Source organism: Neofelis nebulosa, chromosome 7, assembly GCF_028018385.1.
Source record: "Neofelis nebulosa isolate mNeoNeb1 chromosome 7, mNeoNeb1.pri, whole genome shotgun sequence".
Taxonomy (NCBI): Eukaryota; Metazoa; Chordata; class Mammalia; order Carnivora; family Felidae; genus Neofelis; species Neofelis nebulosa.
The window spans coordinates 21,850,927-21,868,779 of record NC_080788.1 but is presented as its reverse complement, the minus strand read 5'-3'; the positions used below and the strand labels follow the sequence as shown (position 1 = coordinate 21,868,779).

The 17,853-nt window shown below is 37.7% G+C and overlaps 1 protein-coding gene across 14 annotated transcripts in view; it reads left to right on the top strand.

Moving 5' to 3' along the window:
• The window catches only part of TRPM1 (transient receptor potential cation channel subfamily M member 1), a 143,694-nt gene that overhangs the window by 116,251 nt on the left and 9,590 nt on the right, over positions 1 to 17,853 (top strand). For 10 of the 14 annotated variants that reach the window (XM_058736836.1, XM_058736835.1, XM_058736830.1 and 7 more), the window contains 4 exons: positions 1,404 to 1,424; positions 2,167 to 2,311; positions 3,585 to 3,787; positions 4,416 to 4,548. In XM_058736836.1, the coding sequence (XP_058592819.1) occupies positions 1,404 to 1,424; positions 2,167 to 2,311; positions 3,585 to 3,787; positions 4,416 to 4,548 (502 nt within the window). Of the gene's footprint in view, positions 1 to 1,403; positions 1,425 to 2,166; positions 2,312 to 3,584; positions 3,788 to 4,415; positions 5,647 to 17,853 lie in introns of those variants that run through there. The other 4 variants (XM_058736832.1, XM_058736831.1, XM_058736840.1 and 1 more) reach the window with 3 other exon arrangements.

The following is a 17,853-nucleotide window of genomic DNA, read 5'->3' as shown; positions in this document are numbered from 1 at the left end:
CATCAAATCATTTTATGAAGGAGTAAGTGCAGAATATGAAATGTAGATTTTTGAGACATCAGTCATTTCTTCTCTTCTAAAAACCATTAACCAGAATTTTGAGTCTGATCACTTTAGCTGGACCTGGTGAATATCTTATCACATGAATGCAGCATCAGCGCCAATATCCTAATATTTCTTCAATGTAAATTTCTTTCTACTCCAAGGCAGAGCTAGTAGTGTTGTTCCAAGAGAATGAGATAGCGAGCATGACAAGGTGACTGGTGTCTTGTGTCATCCTCTTCTTCAAGCCTCTTCTCCAAAGGCCATTTTCCATGTGGCTATCAATTTCCTCTTCACTTATGCAGTTCAAATTTTGTTGTTAATTGTTATTGTTATTATTATGATTAAAAATAATCAGGATGTTAGCAGAGGAAATAAGCCATAATCTTGTATGGATTTCTGGGTGGTGCAGGCCCCAGCCCCTCCCCAGGCTGAGTTGGTAGATCATGGTGTCTCTTGTGTGGTAGGTTCTTCAGATCTGTTCTTGTGTCTGCCCCCATATTTTCATTTGCATGTTGTACTCTGTCACAAAGCATCAGAATGTTATTTCCAGTGTTCTGCTTCTTGGGGATAGGTTTTGAATATCCTCCACTTGTATGAAACACACAGTTGTCAAAACATCGTCTGCCACTGGGTTAGACTGATAACTAGTTCATACAATGCCTTCTACCTAGTTTTCAGAACATAACTCCAAACACATTATCATGACAAGTATCTCAAAGTCAATGCGAGATATTGAATGTGTCTGTAGCTTGGTAAACCAGAATGTAAAAATCTAATTTGGTTTCCAAAGAATATTTACTTAGGTAAACATATGATCCAGACATAAATTGTAATATTTTTAATTTTTTATTATTAAATTTGCTAATGAGAAGATAAAGAGGCAAATGAGTATATTTTCATTAAATGTAGGCTTTTGATTCTTGATCTGATTATTGCATAATAATTTTGCATTTCTTTGTGCTTATGAGGTATGTGAATTGGGATATAGAGAACGCCTGATTGGTTAACCAGTTGATTAAAATGATCATCTGCCAGTAGCCTCATATCTTTTTCACAGTATTTTTTAACTAGTGAGCTTCTTATTGCTTTATAACATATGGTAAAATCAATATTCATGAAATATATGTATATATTTCCTAGTATTAATAATGTCTATAATTTCCTCTACATAGACCATTGTTTCCAAGCATGAATCTATAATTCCCAAGCTTGAATACTTTGCATTTGTTGACACCAAAACCGTTCTTAAGTTGCTAATCATGTGTTTTACTTTTCTCTCAATTGTCATCTCATTTTCTTTCCTCCCTTCCTGTCACAACTAAAAAATAAATAAAATCCTGCTTCCAATCGCTATATAGTCTACGCCATGGAAATTAATCGTAAGTTTACACAGAATTGATGACTCTAGTTCATGAAATGTGTGTATTCATCAGTCTCTTCCTAAGCTAATTACTGATAGCCTTACGCTGGTCTTAAATATTCCTCTTGTTTTCTGATGTTAATACTCTTTTAAACTGTAAGTAAAAAGTAGGTAGACGATAAATTTATGGCAATTACTTCACTGATCACTTTTGCAATCATTCTATTTTTTAGTTCAGGACATAGGTCCCATAGGATCAAAGTGGCATTTTGAATGAGCAGAGAAAGGATGATTTTCCAAAATGATACCAGAACTGTTGATTAACAAATTTGAGGGTAGAGGGCATCGTACCTCCTTCCTCATAACAAAATTATTTCCAAAGTTCATGTACAAGTGAAATTAAGGAGACAACATAAGCTGATCTCAAGTAATCAGAAGACACAATAACTTTCTAATGGATAACAGTACAGAAAAAAACAAAGATCTATCTGCTTAGAAATTAAGAACTTCTGTATATGAAAAACACAAAGAAAGAAACGGGAAAACGTTTACAAATACAAGTCAAGAATGACTATCTCTGAGTGCAGAAATGAGCTTCTTATTTTCTTTGTAGGAGATATTTTCACATGAAAAATTATTGCTTATGAAATCAGGGGAAAATCGTGTTAAAAAAGAAATAGATCGTTTAACGGCATAAGTAAGTCATTTATTCCATTCATTCTATGTAAAAAGCAAGTACAACAAGACAAATTTTGTTGCAGCTCCTTGTGGTGAAAACCAGTATGATGAGGAAGGCAAGCGGCTCCCTCCCTGTATCCCAGGCGCCTGGCTCACACCGGCCATCATGGCGTGCTACCTACTAGTAGCCAACATCCTGCTGGTGAACTTGCTCATTGCAGTTTTCAAGTATGTGTCATGGCTGGGTGCCTATTAGTAATTACAGTACGAATTTCCAATCTGGGGCCACGGATTTACACAGAATTTCAGGAGGGCTTTTAAAGGTGTAAAATCTTTACAACCTCTTTTGTTCAAATGTAAGCAGCCTTAGTGTATTCATGAGTCAAAATTTGACGCACACACTAAATTTTTCTCAATGGTTCAATATTTTTTGTTGTTGAAATACAATTAATATACAGTATTGTATCAGTTTCAGGTGTACAATATAATGATTCAACAATTCTAAACATTACTTAGTGCTCATCATGATACATGTACTCTTAATCCCCTTCACCAATTTCACCCATCCCCCCCCCACCTCCCCTCTGGCAACCACTAGTTCTTTGCATTTAAGAGTCTGTTTCTTGTTTTGTCTCATTTTTCTTCACTTGTTTTGTTTCTTAAATTCCACAAATGAATGAAATCATATGGTATTTGTCTTCCTCTTAAATACATTTTAATTTAATTTTGTTTAGTATTTTAACACTTTGACATGTATTTTAATCTAATGAAATATTTCCTTAGATAAAAGTCTCCGGAGGTAGAGAAGATCTGATCATTATCAGAGGCACAGAAGGCAATGTCAATTTCATAAGCTATGACAATTACTGCAATATTATATAAAATACTTTCCTTATCATTTACAGAATAGAAGACAAAATGGCAGGAAAGAAATGGCTTACAGTATCAAATTTCTTATAAAACTTACCCATTTTGGCAAATGGGCAAATGTGTTGTGTGTGTGACCATACTTAACACATGTTGAAAAAAATATTTTCTAGCTTCTAAGATGAAAAATATGAGGGAAAAAAATCCTTCACGGAAATATAGAATCTTAGAACTGACCAGGGCTTTGGAAAGAATCTGGTTCAAACTCTTTTTCAACTGTATTAAAGGTTTAAATACTTCAAAATGCTTAGTTGAATAGCTCCTACCTTTAAAAATATGAAATAAAAATTTTCTGAGTGTATGAGTCAATAGACTACAGTGTGATGTTTTAAGAGGGCAGTAGGTAGCACTTACAATACACTTGATTCTTAATTATTTATATGAGAAAATGTCCTTGAGTGTAGATAAACCACATTGATAGTTAAACCAAAAAACAGGGTAGTCTAGGAGTCAGTACTAGCAGGAATTAAAAGGTCATTTCAATGTTTATTTTCATTTCAATGTGAGCAACTGATTGCCCTGGGAAATCAAAATGAAAAGGAAAATACTAATTAAACATTTACTCTTTTTAAAGCAATACCTTCTTTGAGGTAAAGTCAATATCCAACCAGGTGTGGAAATTCCAACGATATCAGCTGATAATGACATTTCATGACCGACCAGTCCTACCTCCACCAATGATCATTTTAAGCCACATCTATATAATCATTATGCGTCTTAGCGGTCGCTGTAGGAAGAAAAGAGAAGGGGACCAAGATGAACAGGATCGTGGATTGAGTATGTACAGGACTCTCTCATTTCTATCTTGGGCTAATTTGAAGGGTGTTCCAACTGGACACTACATACTACTTTAAATTGTGTGAAAACAGAACACCCTAGTCCAACTGTTGTTCTTTGTAGAATGCTTCCCATTTTATGTTGGTTTTATTCTAGTTCTGTTAGTTTATGAGTAATTAGTGTTACCAAAAGCCTGCTCATGAAAGAGATCAGAAATTGACAGAGTTCTTGAAAATGACTCTTCTATGTGGATGCAGAGTTCCTTTCAGAATGTTGTAATTTGTGGCATCTAAAGAGGATGGGAAAATTATGCTGTCCACCTGACTCTATCCATAAAACACACACAAAAGTTTCTCCAGAAAATAATATTTGGTTTCACTCTGCGAATAGCTTTAATAGTGGTGTTTTGTGTTTAAAAAGTGAGCCATTTTGCCCCAGGGGAAGAATGATTGCTGCATATGACAACCTGTTTGTGTAACAAACAGTTGGAGTAGTCAGAGAACTGCCTACAAGTGAAGGACAAGGGCGCTTAATTCAGGTTGGGCTGGGAAATTCCTAATGACGCAACGAAATTGATTCTTCACGCACCGGGTTCGTTTCTCACTCAGCAAACATTTCTTTCCCACAGAACTATTTCTCAGTGACGAGGAGCTGAAGAGGCTGCATGAGTTCGAGGAACAGTGTGTTCAGGAACACTTTCAGGAGAAGGAAGACGAGCAGCAGTCGTCCAGCGACGAGCGCATCCGTGTCACATGCGAGAGGTGTGCCCAGCGCGGGGCCAGCAATGGGTCCTCGGTCCAAGGGTTTGTGGGCTCCTCCACCCTATTTTAAGGGCAATGGAGACGTTCATTTAAACCTTCACTCGGAGTTCTCTTGTTTGTTCAGACTGGCTTTTTTACGTGTTTGCCTCCAAAATAGTGTGAAAATCTCTAGTTGTGAAATGGTGATTGTAAATTCTTTATAGAAGTGAATGATGACAGGGGCGCCTAGGTGGCTCAGTAGGTTGAGCTTCTGACTTCAGTTCAGGTCATGATTTCATGGTTTGTGTGTTCAAGCCAGCGTGGGGCTCTGTGCTGACAGCTCATAGCCTGGAGCCTGCTTGGGATTCTGTGTCTCCCCCTCTCTGCCCCTCCACCACTCGTGTTCTCTCTCAAAAACAAATAAACATTAAAAAAATGTTTTTAAAGAAGTGAATGATGACAGGTATTGCAAATATTCCAGGCCCAAACTAAACCAAACCGAACAAAAAAGCCCTGACAGTTCTTGCCCACTCCCAAAGTGGGAGCTTTTACTCTGATACCCTGCATCAATGGAGAGAACAGGTGCAGAGCTGTGTAAATGCTAGGGAGGCCATTGTTCTCCCTGCCCTTGACTTGTCCTTGACTTTATCAAGGATGGTATTCCCTAGGAACTGACCTCCTCATCCTGCCTTAATGCTTTGGTTGCTCCTTGCCCAACCTGGCAGAGCAGAGGTAGACTCCCTCCTCTGTTCTCTGAGACTGGGAACTAAGGGAGGGGCAGCAGTGTCTGTCCCCCACAAAGGTGGAAGTGTCTAAACTAGGGCAGGGTGTGTTTCACACCTGGGTCCCAACAATATCAGCATCATCCATATGGTAGTGCTTAATAAATGCAGAATGAATGAATGCGTGTGTGCACGAATCAATGAATGAGCAAATGAAGTCAGGTCAGGGAGAGCCAGAAAGAATGACATTTTCCAAATTTTACAGTATTGCTTTTCCTGAAGCTGGAAAGAGTAACCAGCAAAGGGTAGACAGGAACCATAAAACTTCACTACCTATATTTTTTTAATCGTATAATTTTAAGAACATTTATCACTTAATAAAAGAAATTTAAGATTTTTTATTATTATTTAAAGATTGTGATAATTGACAAAACATTGGTGCAAAGTGTTTAACCAACAATGAAGGTAGAAGGATGATGCCTAGGGTGATTCTAGCTTATCATTCTGTCCTTCAATACTCAGAATTAAAGTTCCCTGGTACAGTTACGTGTGTATATCAGCAGACCATCCAGTGGAAGGCCTCAACAATTAGGACAGAATTCATAATACACTTTGAAGTCTTGCTGGTGCACATTCAAGGCCAGTGACTCTGCCTCAGCCCACAGAAAAGACAATGCCCCTGGCAGCCGCAGGTCTCTGACCGCTCTCCCCTCATAGACCTAGTCACCTTGTAATCCAACCTGCCAAATTCAAGGGTTATCTGCACCAACTTTTGGCCTTAATAAGGTACATTTTCAATACAACTTTTAAATACTCCTTTGCTGTTTTAATAGTAATGACTAAGTATTCAAAATATAACAATTATTTCTTCCTGAGAAAGATAAATTACCCCAATCTTAATAATCTAAAATTTCCACTTTCTAGTTAGACATTAACTTGGATTTAATCACAGCCTGCAATTTACAATGGAAATTGTGTTTTGTTTCACTCCGTTTCTTCCTCTTCTCCCCTCCCCCAACATTGTTTGGATTTTTACCATTCTTGGAGCAACCTTCCAAGAATGTGGTTATCAGGTCACTACCAAATTGCATTTTCCTCTTGGGGCTCTGTGCACACGTAATAGGAATGAAAGTGTGCTGGGCAGTAAAAACATCTACTTCCCGTTTCCCTTGGCTGAGATCTGCAAGGGTGATGGGAGTGCATTCCTGCCCCTCCGGTTCCCTTATTGACCCTTTCTAAGCTGAACCACAGGTGAATAGCAGAGACAAAAGGAGGAGGAGGTTTGGGGAGAAGATACCTTTCCTTCCCTCTTAACCAGGACAGCTGAGGAGCAATTTGAGCAATTTGACACCAGTGATTACTTTTAAAATCACATTTTTGAGCACTCAGATGTCTCTGCCATTTTAAAAAATCTTCTTCACATATCAGATCGTTTTTATTTTCTGCGTCACTGTTTGCCATTTGATGATTCTCCAGGTCTTCTCTCAGCTCTCATCCCCCAGCTCCAGTCGCTCTGCAAGGTCCAGTTAGGAGTGAGCCTCTGTGGAAGGTGCTGTTGGCATCAGTCCCTTCCGGACCTCCCTGTTGTCTGGTATCTTTCACAACCTGGGCCAGCAATTTGCATGACTCAGTCTTACAAACGTGTTCACACAGGAAGTTTAGACACTTGTGCTCCTCCCTCCATGCAGGGTGTTTTGAGGGCTCATGTGCAAGAACCAAATGCATGGCGTTCCCTTACTGTTTGGAAAGTTATATATAAAGTTCTAGCAAGCTCATCATTTTGTAAGATACAACATTTAGTCCCTCAATCAGAGATTTACGATATAATTCAGTTTTTAGTTAGGACAACACTGCCGCAGGATATTTAACCCAAACCCCCATCCAGCATGTCCACTTTGCTGACTTAGGGCACTGCGCTCATGGTTTTTCTCCCAAACTTGGACATCCTCTTCTTTTTTTTTTTTTTTTTTTTTAATTTTTTTTTCAACGTTTTTTATTTATTTTTGGGACAGAGAGAGACAGAGCATGAACGGGGGAGGGGCAGAGAGAGAGAGGGAGACACAGAATCGGAAACAGGCTCCAGGCTCCGAGCCGTCAGCCCAGAGCCTGACGCGGGGCTCGATCTCACGGACCGCGAGATCGTGACCTGGCTGAAGTCGGACGCTTAACCGACTGCGCCACCCAGGCGCCCCAATGGACATCCTCTTCTGTGCTCTGGGCTCTGACAGTGGCACCACTAGCCATCTCATTCAGCAAGACAGACACTATCAAATCATCCAATTGTGTTTTCTTCCACTTCTGAACAAATCATGCCCCCCTCCTACTTCTTTCCTTCTCTGCCACCAGCAGTCTAGTACAAGCTACCATCATCTTTTTTTCACTTGAATTTCTCCACTCTGAAAGCATTGGAGCTCTGAGAGCATCTGAGCTCTCTATTATCATCTCTCCTCTTCCAATTCACTCTGCACTCACTACACTCTAATCTGGTTGCACCCCTCCCCATCAGCTCTTTAAAAGCCTTTCAGTGGTTTCTATTGCTCCCAGGTCCAGCCTCACCCTGGACTGTCCGCCCTTCATGCTTGGTATTCCAGTCTTGCTGGCCTTCCTTCATCTCCTCAAAGCCACCACTCCCTTCCTGCCACAGGGGCTTTGCACATGTTGTTCCCTCTGCCTACTCACCTTTTAGATCTCTGCTCAAATGCCAATTACTTATGGAAAACTTCCCTGACCACCTCATCCTTAGACTAGGTCAAGAAGCCTGCATGTCTCTGCATAGCAGGAGCTTGATATTTTTTAATGAATCGATGACTAAAAATTTTGTCTCCTTACTTGAATGCAAGTTTCCATCCTATTCTCAATGAATGTCAAACAGGGTATCAACTGTTCTCCCTCTATGTTCAAAACTTTGATTTTACTATTGGCAACTAGGAAGTCTAAATACACAAATGTTTCTGCTACCCATGATTGTCAGGAAGGGTCTCTAATATCAGTAACACCAAAACTGTCGACGCTATCAGGTGTTTCTTTGCTTGAAGGTATGGATAATGTCAGATAACCAAGAGGGCTGCTGGAAGAATATTTTATAAATAACTTCTATCAGTACAACCACGGTGGAACTTGTCAACCAAAATGTTCTATCTCATCATACTGGGTTAATACCAAGTAACATGTATCTTTATCAACTGGAACTTGAAGGCCATCTCTGTGTCTCTTGGAAATCCGCTGTTGAACACATCATTCCTTTTGTGGTTTGGCATCCCTTGGTGGACAGGTTCCAGAGCAATTGAGTAGGAAAGCATCTTTCCTGAAAAAACTTTGTCAGAGATTCAGCTTCCTTTTCTTGAACAATGAGAATTATGTAAGCCAGTATCTCTCCCTTCTTCCCATAGCTTCAGGGAAACTTAGCACCAAACTTAATATTTAATTATAACAAGTATATTATTATAGGTTTGGGAATACGTGGTGTCCAATGCCTCCTTATTATCTCTTCTTTACTCTTTCATATCTTCTATTTATATAAATTTTATTTTGCATGTCTGATATGTTCAAATATGCAGGCTGTAATTCACAAATTATACATTTTAATAGTTACTGGTCTTGTACTTAAGCATCTATGGGTCTTAAACTAGACAAACCTATAATAGAAGGTTTGGATTCCCCCAAAATCTCTGGGTCAAGTGGGTTTCTTGTCATATTTGTGCATCTGGGTTAAGGTATTGGGTTTCCTCTAAGCTTGATTAGGAAAGCAGCAATTTGTGGACTTGAGATTTTATTTAGCATCCTCTTCCCAAGTGATCAGAAAGAGAAAATGCTGATAATAGAGACCCTAACAAGAAAGACAAGAAGGAGAGAAATGAGATCGTAAGTAGAAGATGGCATGAAAGAGAGAGGAGTCTTAGAAGGGAGGTGGGTGATTCTTCTGACATAGACAAGATCATAGAAAGACAAACATGTAGTGATGGGGGAGAAGTTTGGGGAAGATTTGATCCAAATGTCTTAATCTTATAAATTAATAGGAGTCAAAATTGCTTGGATTATGGGGAAAAGGTGGGATTAAATGTTGGAGTTTTAATGTGTCTAGTAAATGACAATTTTGTTCCTTACCTGACTTTGAGAGCCAGTTCAGGGAGACATGGAGATAAAGATAAAAATAGTATCAGCTTTATCAGTAATACAAGTTGTGCTAGAGGATGTGGTTCAGTTCTTGCCAAATACACAGAATTAGTCAGAATTAGCCACACCCACTCAGTTACAGGCGCCTGCAAGCTTCCCTTCTCACAAGCAGAATCAGCTTTCCCCACTAAGCTTAACATACTAACAAAAACAAACAAACAAAAAAAAAAAAAGCAAAGAAAAAAGTGAGAACCAATGCTCTTTGCAAGCAGGTGGCTCCCAAAGAGAGAGGAAAAAAAAGCAAGCTGGTGTCCTGATCCCCTAACAGCAATCAGAAAATCAGTCCTCCTCGAGAATAAATAGAAGACTGGAGAGAGGCCAAGAGTTTTACACTAATGGCAAGTTCAGATACATAGGAAGGAATGATAGGAATGGGGAAAGAGTATCCCCTAGCCACATTACAGACTTGAAGCCACTAGGGAGGACTCGAGTTCACCTTTAGGGGAAATATGATAGGAAAGGAGCTAGCCAAGCAATTTCTCAGCAGGAGTATTGAGGACCTAAATGAAACTAGCCAATATGACTTTATTGGGCCACATCCAAGGTGAGTCCCATGACCTTCATCAGTGACTCTCTACAGCCCAAAGACAAGGATGCAGTTAGTGAATGAAGCATGGGGCATAGCGAAAGGGAGGCTAAAAGGGACCTAGAACTAGTCAGTGGGGACACCACAATGATGTTAGTGTTTGCAAATGGTAGCATAAACGTGCTACAATGCCTCTATTTCTCTCTGCCCAGCTGTGGAGTCCTAGTGGCAATAGAGGAAGGGTTAGAGCTGACACTATTATGTTGGAAGTAAGGGAGAGATAACCTAGGATATTAGTAAGAGCTTCAGTGAGTGACCAGAGTCTTGCTTCAACAGAAAGTGGAATATAGACAGAAAAAGCTAATGATTTAGATGGCTTGAATTCTAGAAATCGAGGAGGTCTGAAGTGTGCCCATGTTGGTATATATAAATGATGTGACCTAGAGCTAAAATCCTAGAGAGCTTAATAGTCTTTTGGTAAGTCTTCACTATTTTGCTTATTAAAAAATAATGAGAAATCCAGAAGACTTAAGACTTAAGTCTTGTTCTTTGTTTAGTTTTTCACATAAAATAAAAACTCTGTAAGTAAAGTGTAACCAACCAGGTTCTGCCCTGGGTGTTCTCACTATAATTACGAAACTTAAAAGACAGCCTCATATGAAGAAGTAGATGGAAATTAAAATAGCTGGATATAAATTTTGGACTGGATTAGACAAGTTTATGATCTGTAGGCTGGGAATAAAATTACAGGGTAAGAATCATCTTAGAACTCAATATAGAATACCATGGAACCTTGAAACACGGGTTTCTTCAAGTATAAACTGGACCTTGTTGTTCCACTAACATTATGTTTTTAGGTTAACATTGAACTCTATCATTAAGTAAATGTTTCCATATAATTTATAAGCTGCCTTGCAGGTGAAGGTTGCACACGCAAAAAAGATGAATGCACATAAAACAAATTCTAGTAACTAGCTTCCTACAGAATTCCAAATGTCTAAGTTCTTTCCTTAGGAAACACACACAACTGTTACTATGATAACATAAGTTTGGACCTTATATTTATTAGGTAAGAGTCAATGACACTCCAAGAAAGTTATGCCATCTATGGGTATTCTCTCAGAGGTTACTACAAAAGTGCCACAAATTCATGTATTGTTGTACCTATTATTTGAATGAAATTGAAAACATTATTTACAAGACCTTAACAACAACCAAAAAAATGTGTTTTAATTAACCTGCTTTCAGGTTTAGTAGTATAATGTCCAAACCAAATATCCTAAATAATAGATATAGTAAGACACAGATGAAAGCATCTGGAGATTTATAATCATACCTACTTCACATAGTCACATTATTTTACACTTGCATAGCATTTATAGCTCACAGAGTACTTTCATCTACACAATTTCTCTTAATTCTCACAACATTATCATGCTACCACTGTTGTTCTTATTGCTGTTCTTGTTGATGTTGTTTATTGTCACTGGTGACGGATGCATAATAAAGACAGAGCTGATGGAGCCCTTCATCCCTAACATAAATATGGGCACATCTCAAGGAGAATACTGAAGTTGACAAAATGTTAATCATAAAGAGCCTTTTATTTTTCTTGAAAACAAACTAAAACAAGAGCCATGATATGCAATGCCAGTTGCTAATCTGGTAACATTATCTCTCATTTTATTAATTTACAGAACAAGTAGAATTATATTTTTATATATAAATAAATATAAATATAAATATAAATATATAAATATATATAAATAATATAAAATATACATATATTTATATATATATATATATATATATATATATATATATATATATATAAACAAATAGAATTGGAGACTGATTAGGGCATTAGGATGTGGCCTTTTAACAGACAACCCTGTAGAACAATCTATACTAATCTCTGAAATGTGAGAGGGACAAACACAGCTATAATTAACTAGGACTGATAAAACAAATTAGGTTCTGAACTCCCAGCAATTTTAGTAGGAGATACACATAAAGTAGTAAAGGAAGGGCATATATTGTCATAAATCAAGTACAGCTTAAATTCTATTCAAAGACGGGAGAATGATTACTTTGGGCCCAGCCAGTTTATAGGTTTCACTTGATTCTAGTTTCCTCTGATATAAAAGACCAGCCCTCAGGAATTATTCTTCTGGCCCGCCAGTTGAAACTCATATATTAGAAAAATGGTCTCAGTGCTCTTTTCAAAAGCGTCCTAAATTGGAAGAATTTTTGCTCTGAAGTAAATACTACCACAATGTGTGAAATAAAAACCTAGTTAAGCCACTTACGTGATCTGTAAGTAAATCCAAACACAAAAATAATTACAGAAGCCATGAATTCAAATTGGTGAAAATGGATAGAAGTAGAGCTAAGAAATCAGTATTTCAGTCTAAGAAAGTGCATTTGTATCACAAAAGTACTTATCATCCAAAGAAATAATCCCTTTGAGCCAAATACTAGGTATACTAGAATAACAGTCATAAGTGGTTTGACCCAATGATTTGAAATACTTGAAAGAGAATATTGACATATTTTATAAAGTGAATATTGTTTTGAAAAATAATAAACAGTGCAGCCATATTAATCTAATTAAATAATATTCAAATCCAGGGTAGCAACATATTGGTATATACAATGGCTGGGGCCCCTGGCATCAACAAAGCAGCTTTCATTCATCTGGTTCTACAAATATCCATGGTAGAAAGTTTCTAGAACAAACTTTCTCAAACTGAGGTCATCAGATGCTCTGGCACTTAAGGGTTTGTCAAGTTCTAGGAGATTTTATTTTTTCCATTTTGATGATGGAATGATTATGAAGTAAATTTGAGGTTGAAGAAGAAGATGAGGCAGGAAGGGAAGATGGGGGCCAGATTCTGAAAAGGTTTGAATGTATATAAGTAATAGAAATCCCTGAGGAGGAGGTTAAGGGCTGCTGTTGAATTAGAAGGGAAAACCTGAAGCTGCATTTACGTGGCTCTTTACATAATACTGAGAAAGCACCAACTGTTTGTATCATAGAAACATTACCAATGGAGATTATAAGGTTTCCTTTTAACACACTCCTTGGTACCTAACATTGCAATAAACTTTGGCTTTTAAGTGTTGTGAGAAGCTAGTACCATTTTTAAGCAAGGAGTGACATGATTGTGTACTGTGTTATTGTCTTATTGTTTTGGATTGGAGGGAGAAGACATTGGAGGCAAAGAGGGTATTCCCAACAACTAACACTTTTTGCTTTTTCAGCGTGGGGTATAAAATGAGGTCGTATATCTTTCAGTATTAAAGGAAATTATTCTGAGACCTTATCCTGCTTATTCCAAGAGTGCCTTCTTTCCCTTCCTATTGTTCCCCTCAGTCATTCGTAGGAGATCCAGTGGTCCAGTGAAATCCCTACCTATTGCATCAAGAACCAAGAAGGTGGGGCCAATTATTGCATTTTGCGCTCTCTGTCTCCTCCTGCCACTTGGCCCTGGAAGTAGGTATAGTTGTGAAAGTGCAGGGCAGAGTGGATTAATTAAACCCCAGGATTCTGATTGGAGGTTGGAAAGGGGGAGCTTCAGAGTACTGGAAACACCAAGGAGACTGTAGAGAGGGATGGACGTGGGAAAGTAATCCCATGAAGTTGCTAATGAACTTTGGAGCTCGCTACCAAACTGTGTGTATTTGTATGTGTGTGTATGTGTGTCTGTGTGTCTGTGTGTGGTTCTGTGCCTTGTTAGCATACCAAAAGTATTGACGGAGACAAAGTTCACCAAAAAAAAGGTAGAGTAAGGAACTCTGGGAATCCATCTCTCCATAAAAGTAACAACAAAACTGGCAAAACTTTCAGAATCAACCTTTTTAGAAAGATGGAAATGAACCAATGGCTTGCAACAATTTGTGGAGTGCTTATTCAAGAGACATTACTGAATCCTTTTTTTTTTTTTAAGTGAGCTTTGTGGCATTTCAATTACCTAGTTCCATCCCCCACTCCTCAGTTCAGTGGCGGTCATGAAAATAACAGCCTGAATTCCTGGTACCAGTGGAAGCAGAAAGGACCTCATCCACAAAGAATTGTAATTACCTGTTTTAACCTGTCTGGTGGCTTCCTGAAAGACTGGCTCAAAAGACTTGTCTTAATTTCCCCTGACTTGGAACTACCTCAGGGCTAAAACTAGTGGCCAGGGGTGAGGATGGGGAGAGGGCATTTGTCAAAAATATTTACAGACAAGTATTTTAGTCCCTATTCCCCAAGGTGATAAATAACAGAATTGAGGCAAATGAGCCTAACCAAAAATCTCCAGAGAAAAGGCTGAGAAATGAGATGTCCATAGGGCTTTCAAAAGCTCTGACATATTCCTGGGAATCTAGAAAACCATATGCATGCATAGGGCTATGCACATGCTCAGAGAATACCTGACAAGGGAGAAAGATTCCAATTCTAGCTGACCTAAAGGCTCTGTGAAAACCAGAAGCTAAGAGAAAGATGTAAATTCTGGCTGGGTGTTGAAGATGTGCATGCATAGAGCTCCTAAGCAAAGACTAGGAGGTCTTTTTAGCCCAGAATCTAAGGAGATCTCTGTTCAGTCATTAGCTGACCACTGAGCTAACAGGGGAGGATTTCAGTGGCCACAAACAACAAAGAATATAGGCTTTGCTGAATCATTTCAGAAAAATCGCTAAATAAGCAACAACTACTACAATACGAAGCAACAATAACAAACTCTGTGGAGAAGAGAATCTGACTTCCAGAGCTGCTACACTATATTACTCAAAATTCCCAGTTTTAAATAGACATGCAACGAAACAAGAAAGCATGGTCCACCTAGGTCCACCTAGGGAAAAGACAATCAAAGAAACTGGCCTCAAGGAATCCCAGATGTTGGACTTCCTAACAAAGACTTTAAATCAGTTATTGTAAACACATTCAAAGAGCTGAAGAAAAACATTTCTAAGGATCTACAGGAAATTATGAGAATGCTGTCTCACCATATACAGAATAGGAATAAAGTGATAGAAATCATATTTAAAAAGAAGAAAAACCAAACAGAAATTCTGGACTTATAAAGTACAACTGAAATGAAAATTTTACTTTAGGGGCTCAAAATCAGATTTGAACAGGCAGAAGAAAGAATCAGTAAACTTGAAGATAAGTCAATTGAGACTATCCATTCCAAGGAACAGAAATATATAAGAAGGAACAGTCTTGGAGATCTGTGAAAGGCCATCAGCACAACAGCATACACACAATGAGAGCTGCAGGAGACAAAAGGGAAAGTAGCAGAAAATATCTGAAGAAATAAAGGCCAAAAACTTCCCAAATTTAATGAAAAATCTGAATCTACACCTCCATGAAGTTCAATGAACTCCAAGTAAAATAAACTCAAAAACATTTACATTTATTCAAATCATAGTTATATTGTCATAAGCCAAAGGAAAAAAAATCCTGAAATCAGCAAGAGAGAAGCAACTCATCATGCACAAAGCATGCTCAATAAAATAAAAGTCTGAACTCTCATCAGAAATCAGGGAGCCAGTAGGCAGTGGGGTGACATATTTAAAATGCTGAAAGAAAAAGACTATCAACTGAGAATACTGTATCCAACACAACAGTCTTTCAAAAACTGAAGGAGAAATTAAGATATTCCAAGATAGCAAAAACTGAAAGAATCTGTTACTACTAGACTTGCCCTGAGAGAGATACTAAAGAAGTCCTTTGGGCAGAAATGAAAGGACAACAGACAGTAACTAAAATCTACATGAAGAAATAAAGAGCACCAGTAAAGGTAACTACATACATGAGTATAAAAGACATTATAAATGAATTTTTTGTTTGTAACTACTTTTTTTTTCTTTATAATTTAAAAGATAGCTGCATAAAGCAATAATTATAAGTTTTTGTTGATGGGCACACAACATATAAAGATATAAATCTGTGACAACAGCATAAAGTAGAGGAGGAAGGAATGAACTTTGAAAGAGCAAATTTTTATTTGCTATTGAAATTAAATTGATCTTCATCTCAATTAGATTGACATGTAATCTATAGGACAACCACTAAGTAAACTGAAAAATATATAATAAAAGAAATGACAAGGGAATTGAAATGGTACACTAGAAAAGTCTATTTAATACAGACGAAGATAGTAATGGAGGAATTGAGGAACAAAAAAAAGACAAAACACATGTAGAAAACAAATAGTAAAATGGTAGAGGTAAATTCTTCCTTATCAATAACCATATTAAATATAAATGGATTAAACTCTACAATTAAAACACAAAGGCTGTCAGACTGTATATTTCCAAAAATATAATCTAACCACATTCTCTCTACAGAGATTCACTCCAGATTCAAAGACACAAAGAGTTTGGAAATAAAAAGATGGGAAAAGATACTTCACATGAACAGTAATCAAAAGAGAACTGTGGTTGCTATACTAATATCAGAGAAAATAGATTTTAGGACAAAAATTATTAGAGGAGTGTCTGGGTGGCTCAGTCGGTTAAGCATCCAACTCTTGATTTTGGCTCAGGTCAGGATCCCAGGGTTGTGGATCTCAGGTCAGGATCCCATGCCAGGCTCTGTGCTGAGAGCATGGAGCCTGCTTGTGATTCTCTTTCCCTCTCTCTCTCTCTGCTCCTCCCCTATTTACACTCTCTCTCAAAATAAACAAACATTTTTAAAAATTGTTATTAGAGAAAAAGAAGGACATTGTAGTATGATAAAATAGTCCATCTATCAAGATATAATTATAAACATTTATGCATGTAATAGCACAGCCTCATAATATATGAAGCAAAAACTTACAGAATTGAAGGGAGAAATAAGCAGTTCTACAATAATAGTTGGGGACTCTAATATCTCACTTACATTAATAATAGAACAAGTAGATAGAAGGTATCAAAAAATACAACTCAACCCAGCAGAACACTTAACTCAACAATAGCAGGATACACATTCTTCTCAAGAGCACATGGAACATTATGCAGGAGAGACCATATGTTAGGCCATATAACAAATCTCAACAAATCTTTAAAAAATTGAAATTATACAAAGTGTGTACTCTGACCACAATGAAATAAAATGATAAATTAATAACAAAAGGAAATTTTGAAATATGTGAAATTTGTGAAAATTAAACAATACACTCTTAAATAACTGGTAAGTCAGAGAAGAAATTACGAGAGAAATTAGAAAGTACTTTGAGGATGCACAACAGTCTGAGTGTACTAAATGCCACTGAACTATACACCTAAAAATCATTAAGATGGTAAATTTTACATTATGTATTTTACCACAATTCGAAAATTTTTTTTTAATGTTTATTTATTTTTGAGACAGAGAGAGACAGAATGTGAGTAGGGGAAGAACAGAGAGAGAGAGGGAGACACAGAATCCCAAGCAGGCTCCAGGCTCCAAGCTGTCAGCACACAGCCCGATAAGGGGCTTGAACTCATGAACCATGAGATCATGATCCAAGCCGAAGTTGGACACCTAACCGACTGAGCCACCCAGGTGCCCCCAAAAATGTTTTAAAGAGAAAGAAAATACTTCAAAGTGAATTAAAATGAAAGCACAACATAACCAAAACATATAGGATGCAGCAAAAGTGGTGCTCAGAACAGTGAATAACAGCGAATGCCTGTATTAAAAAAGAAGAAAGATCTCAAAGGCATTGAGTACTGAACTAATAATGAATAGACCACTACAAAGGTCCCAAACTGATCACTGGGCTGCACACACACAGTACAGATGCCAAAAGCACTGCAAAAGCTTTGCAAATCGAACTGAAATTGGAATCACAGTCCACAAAAATCATGTTGGAACTTGCAGCTTAAGCCTAATGAGGTCAGTCATTTACTAAAAGAAAAATATCAACACTCTCTATGGGATTTAAATAAGCC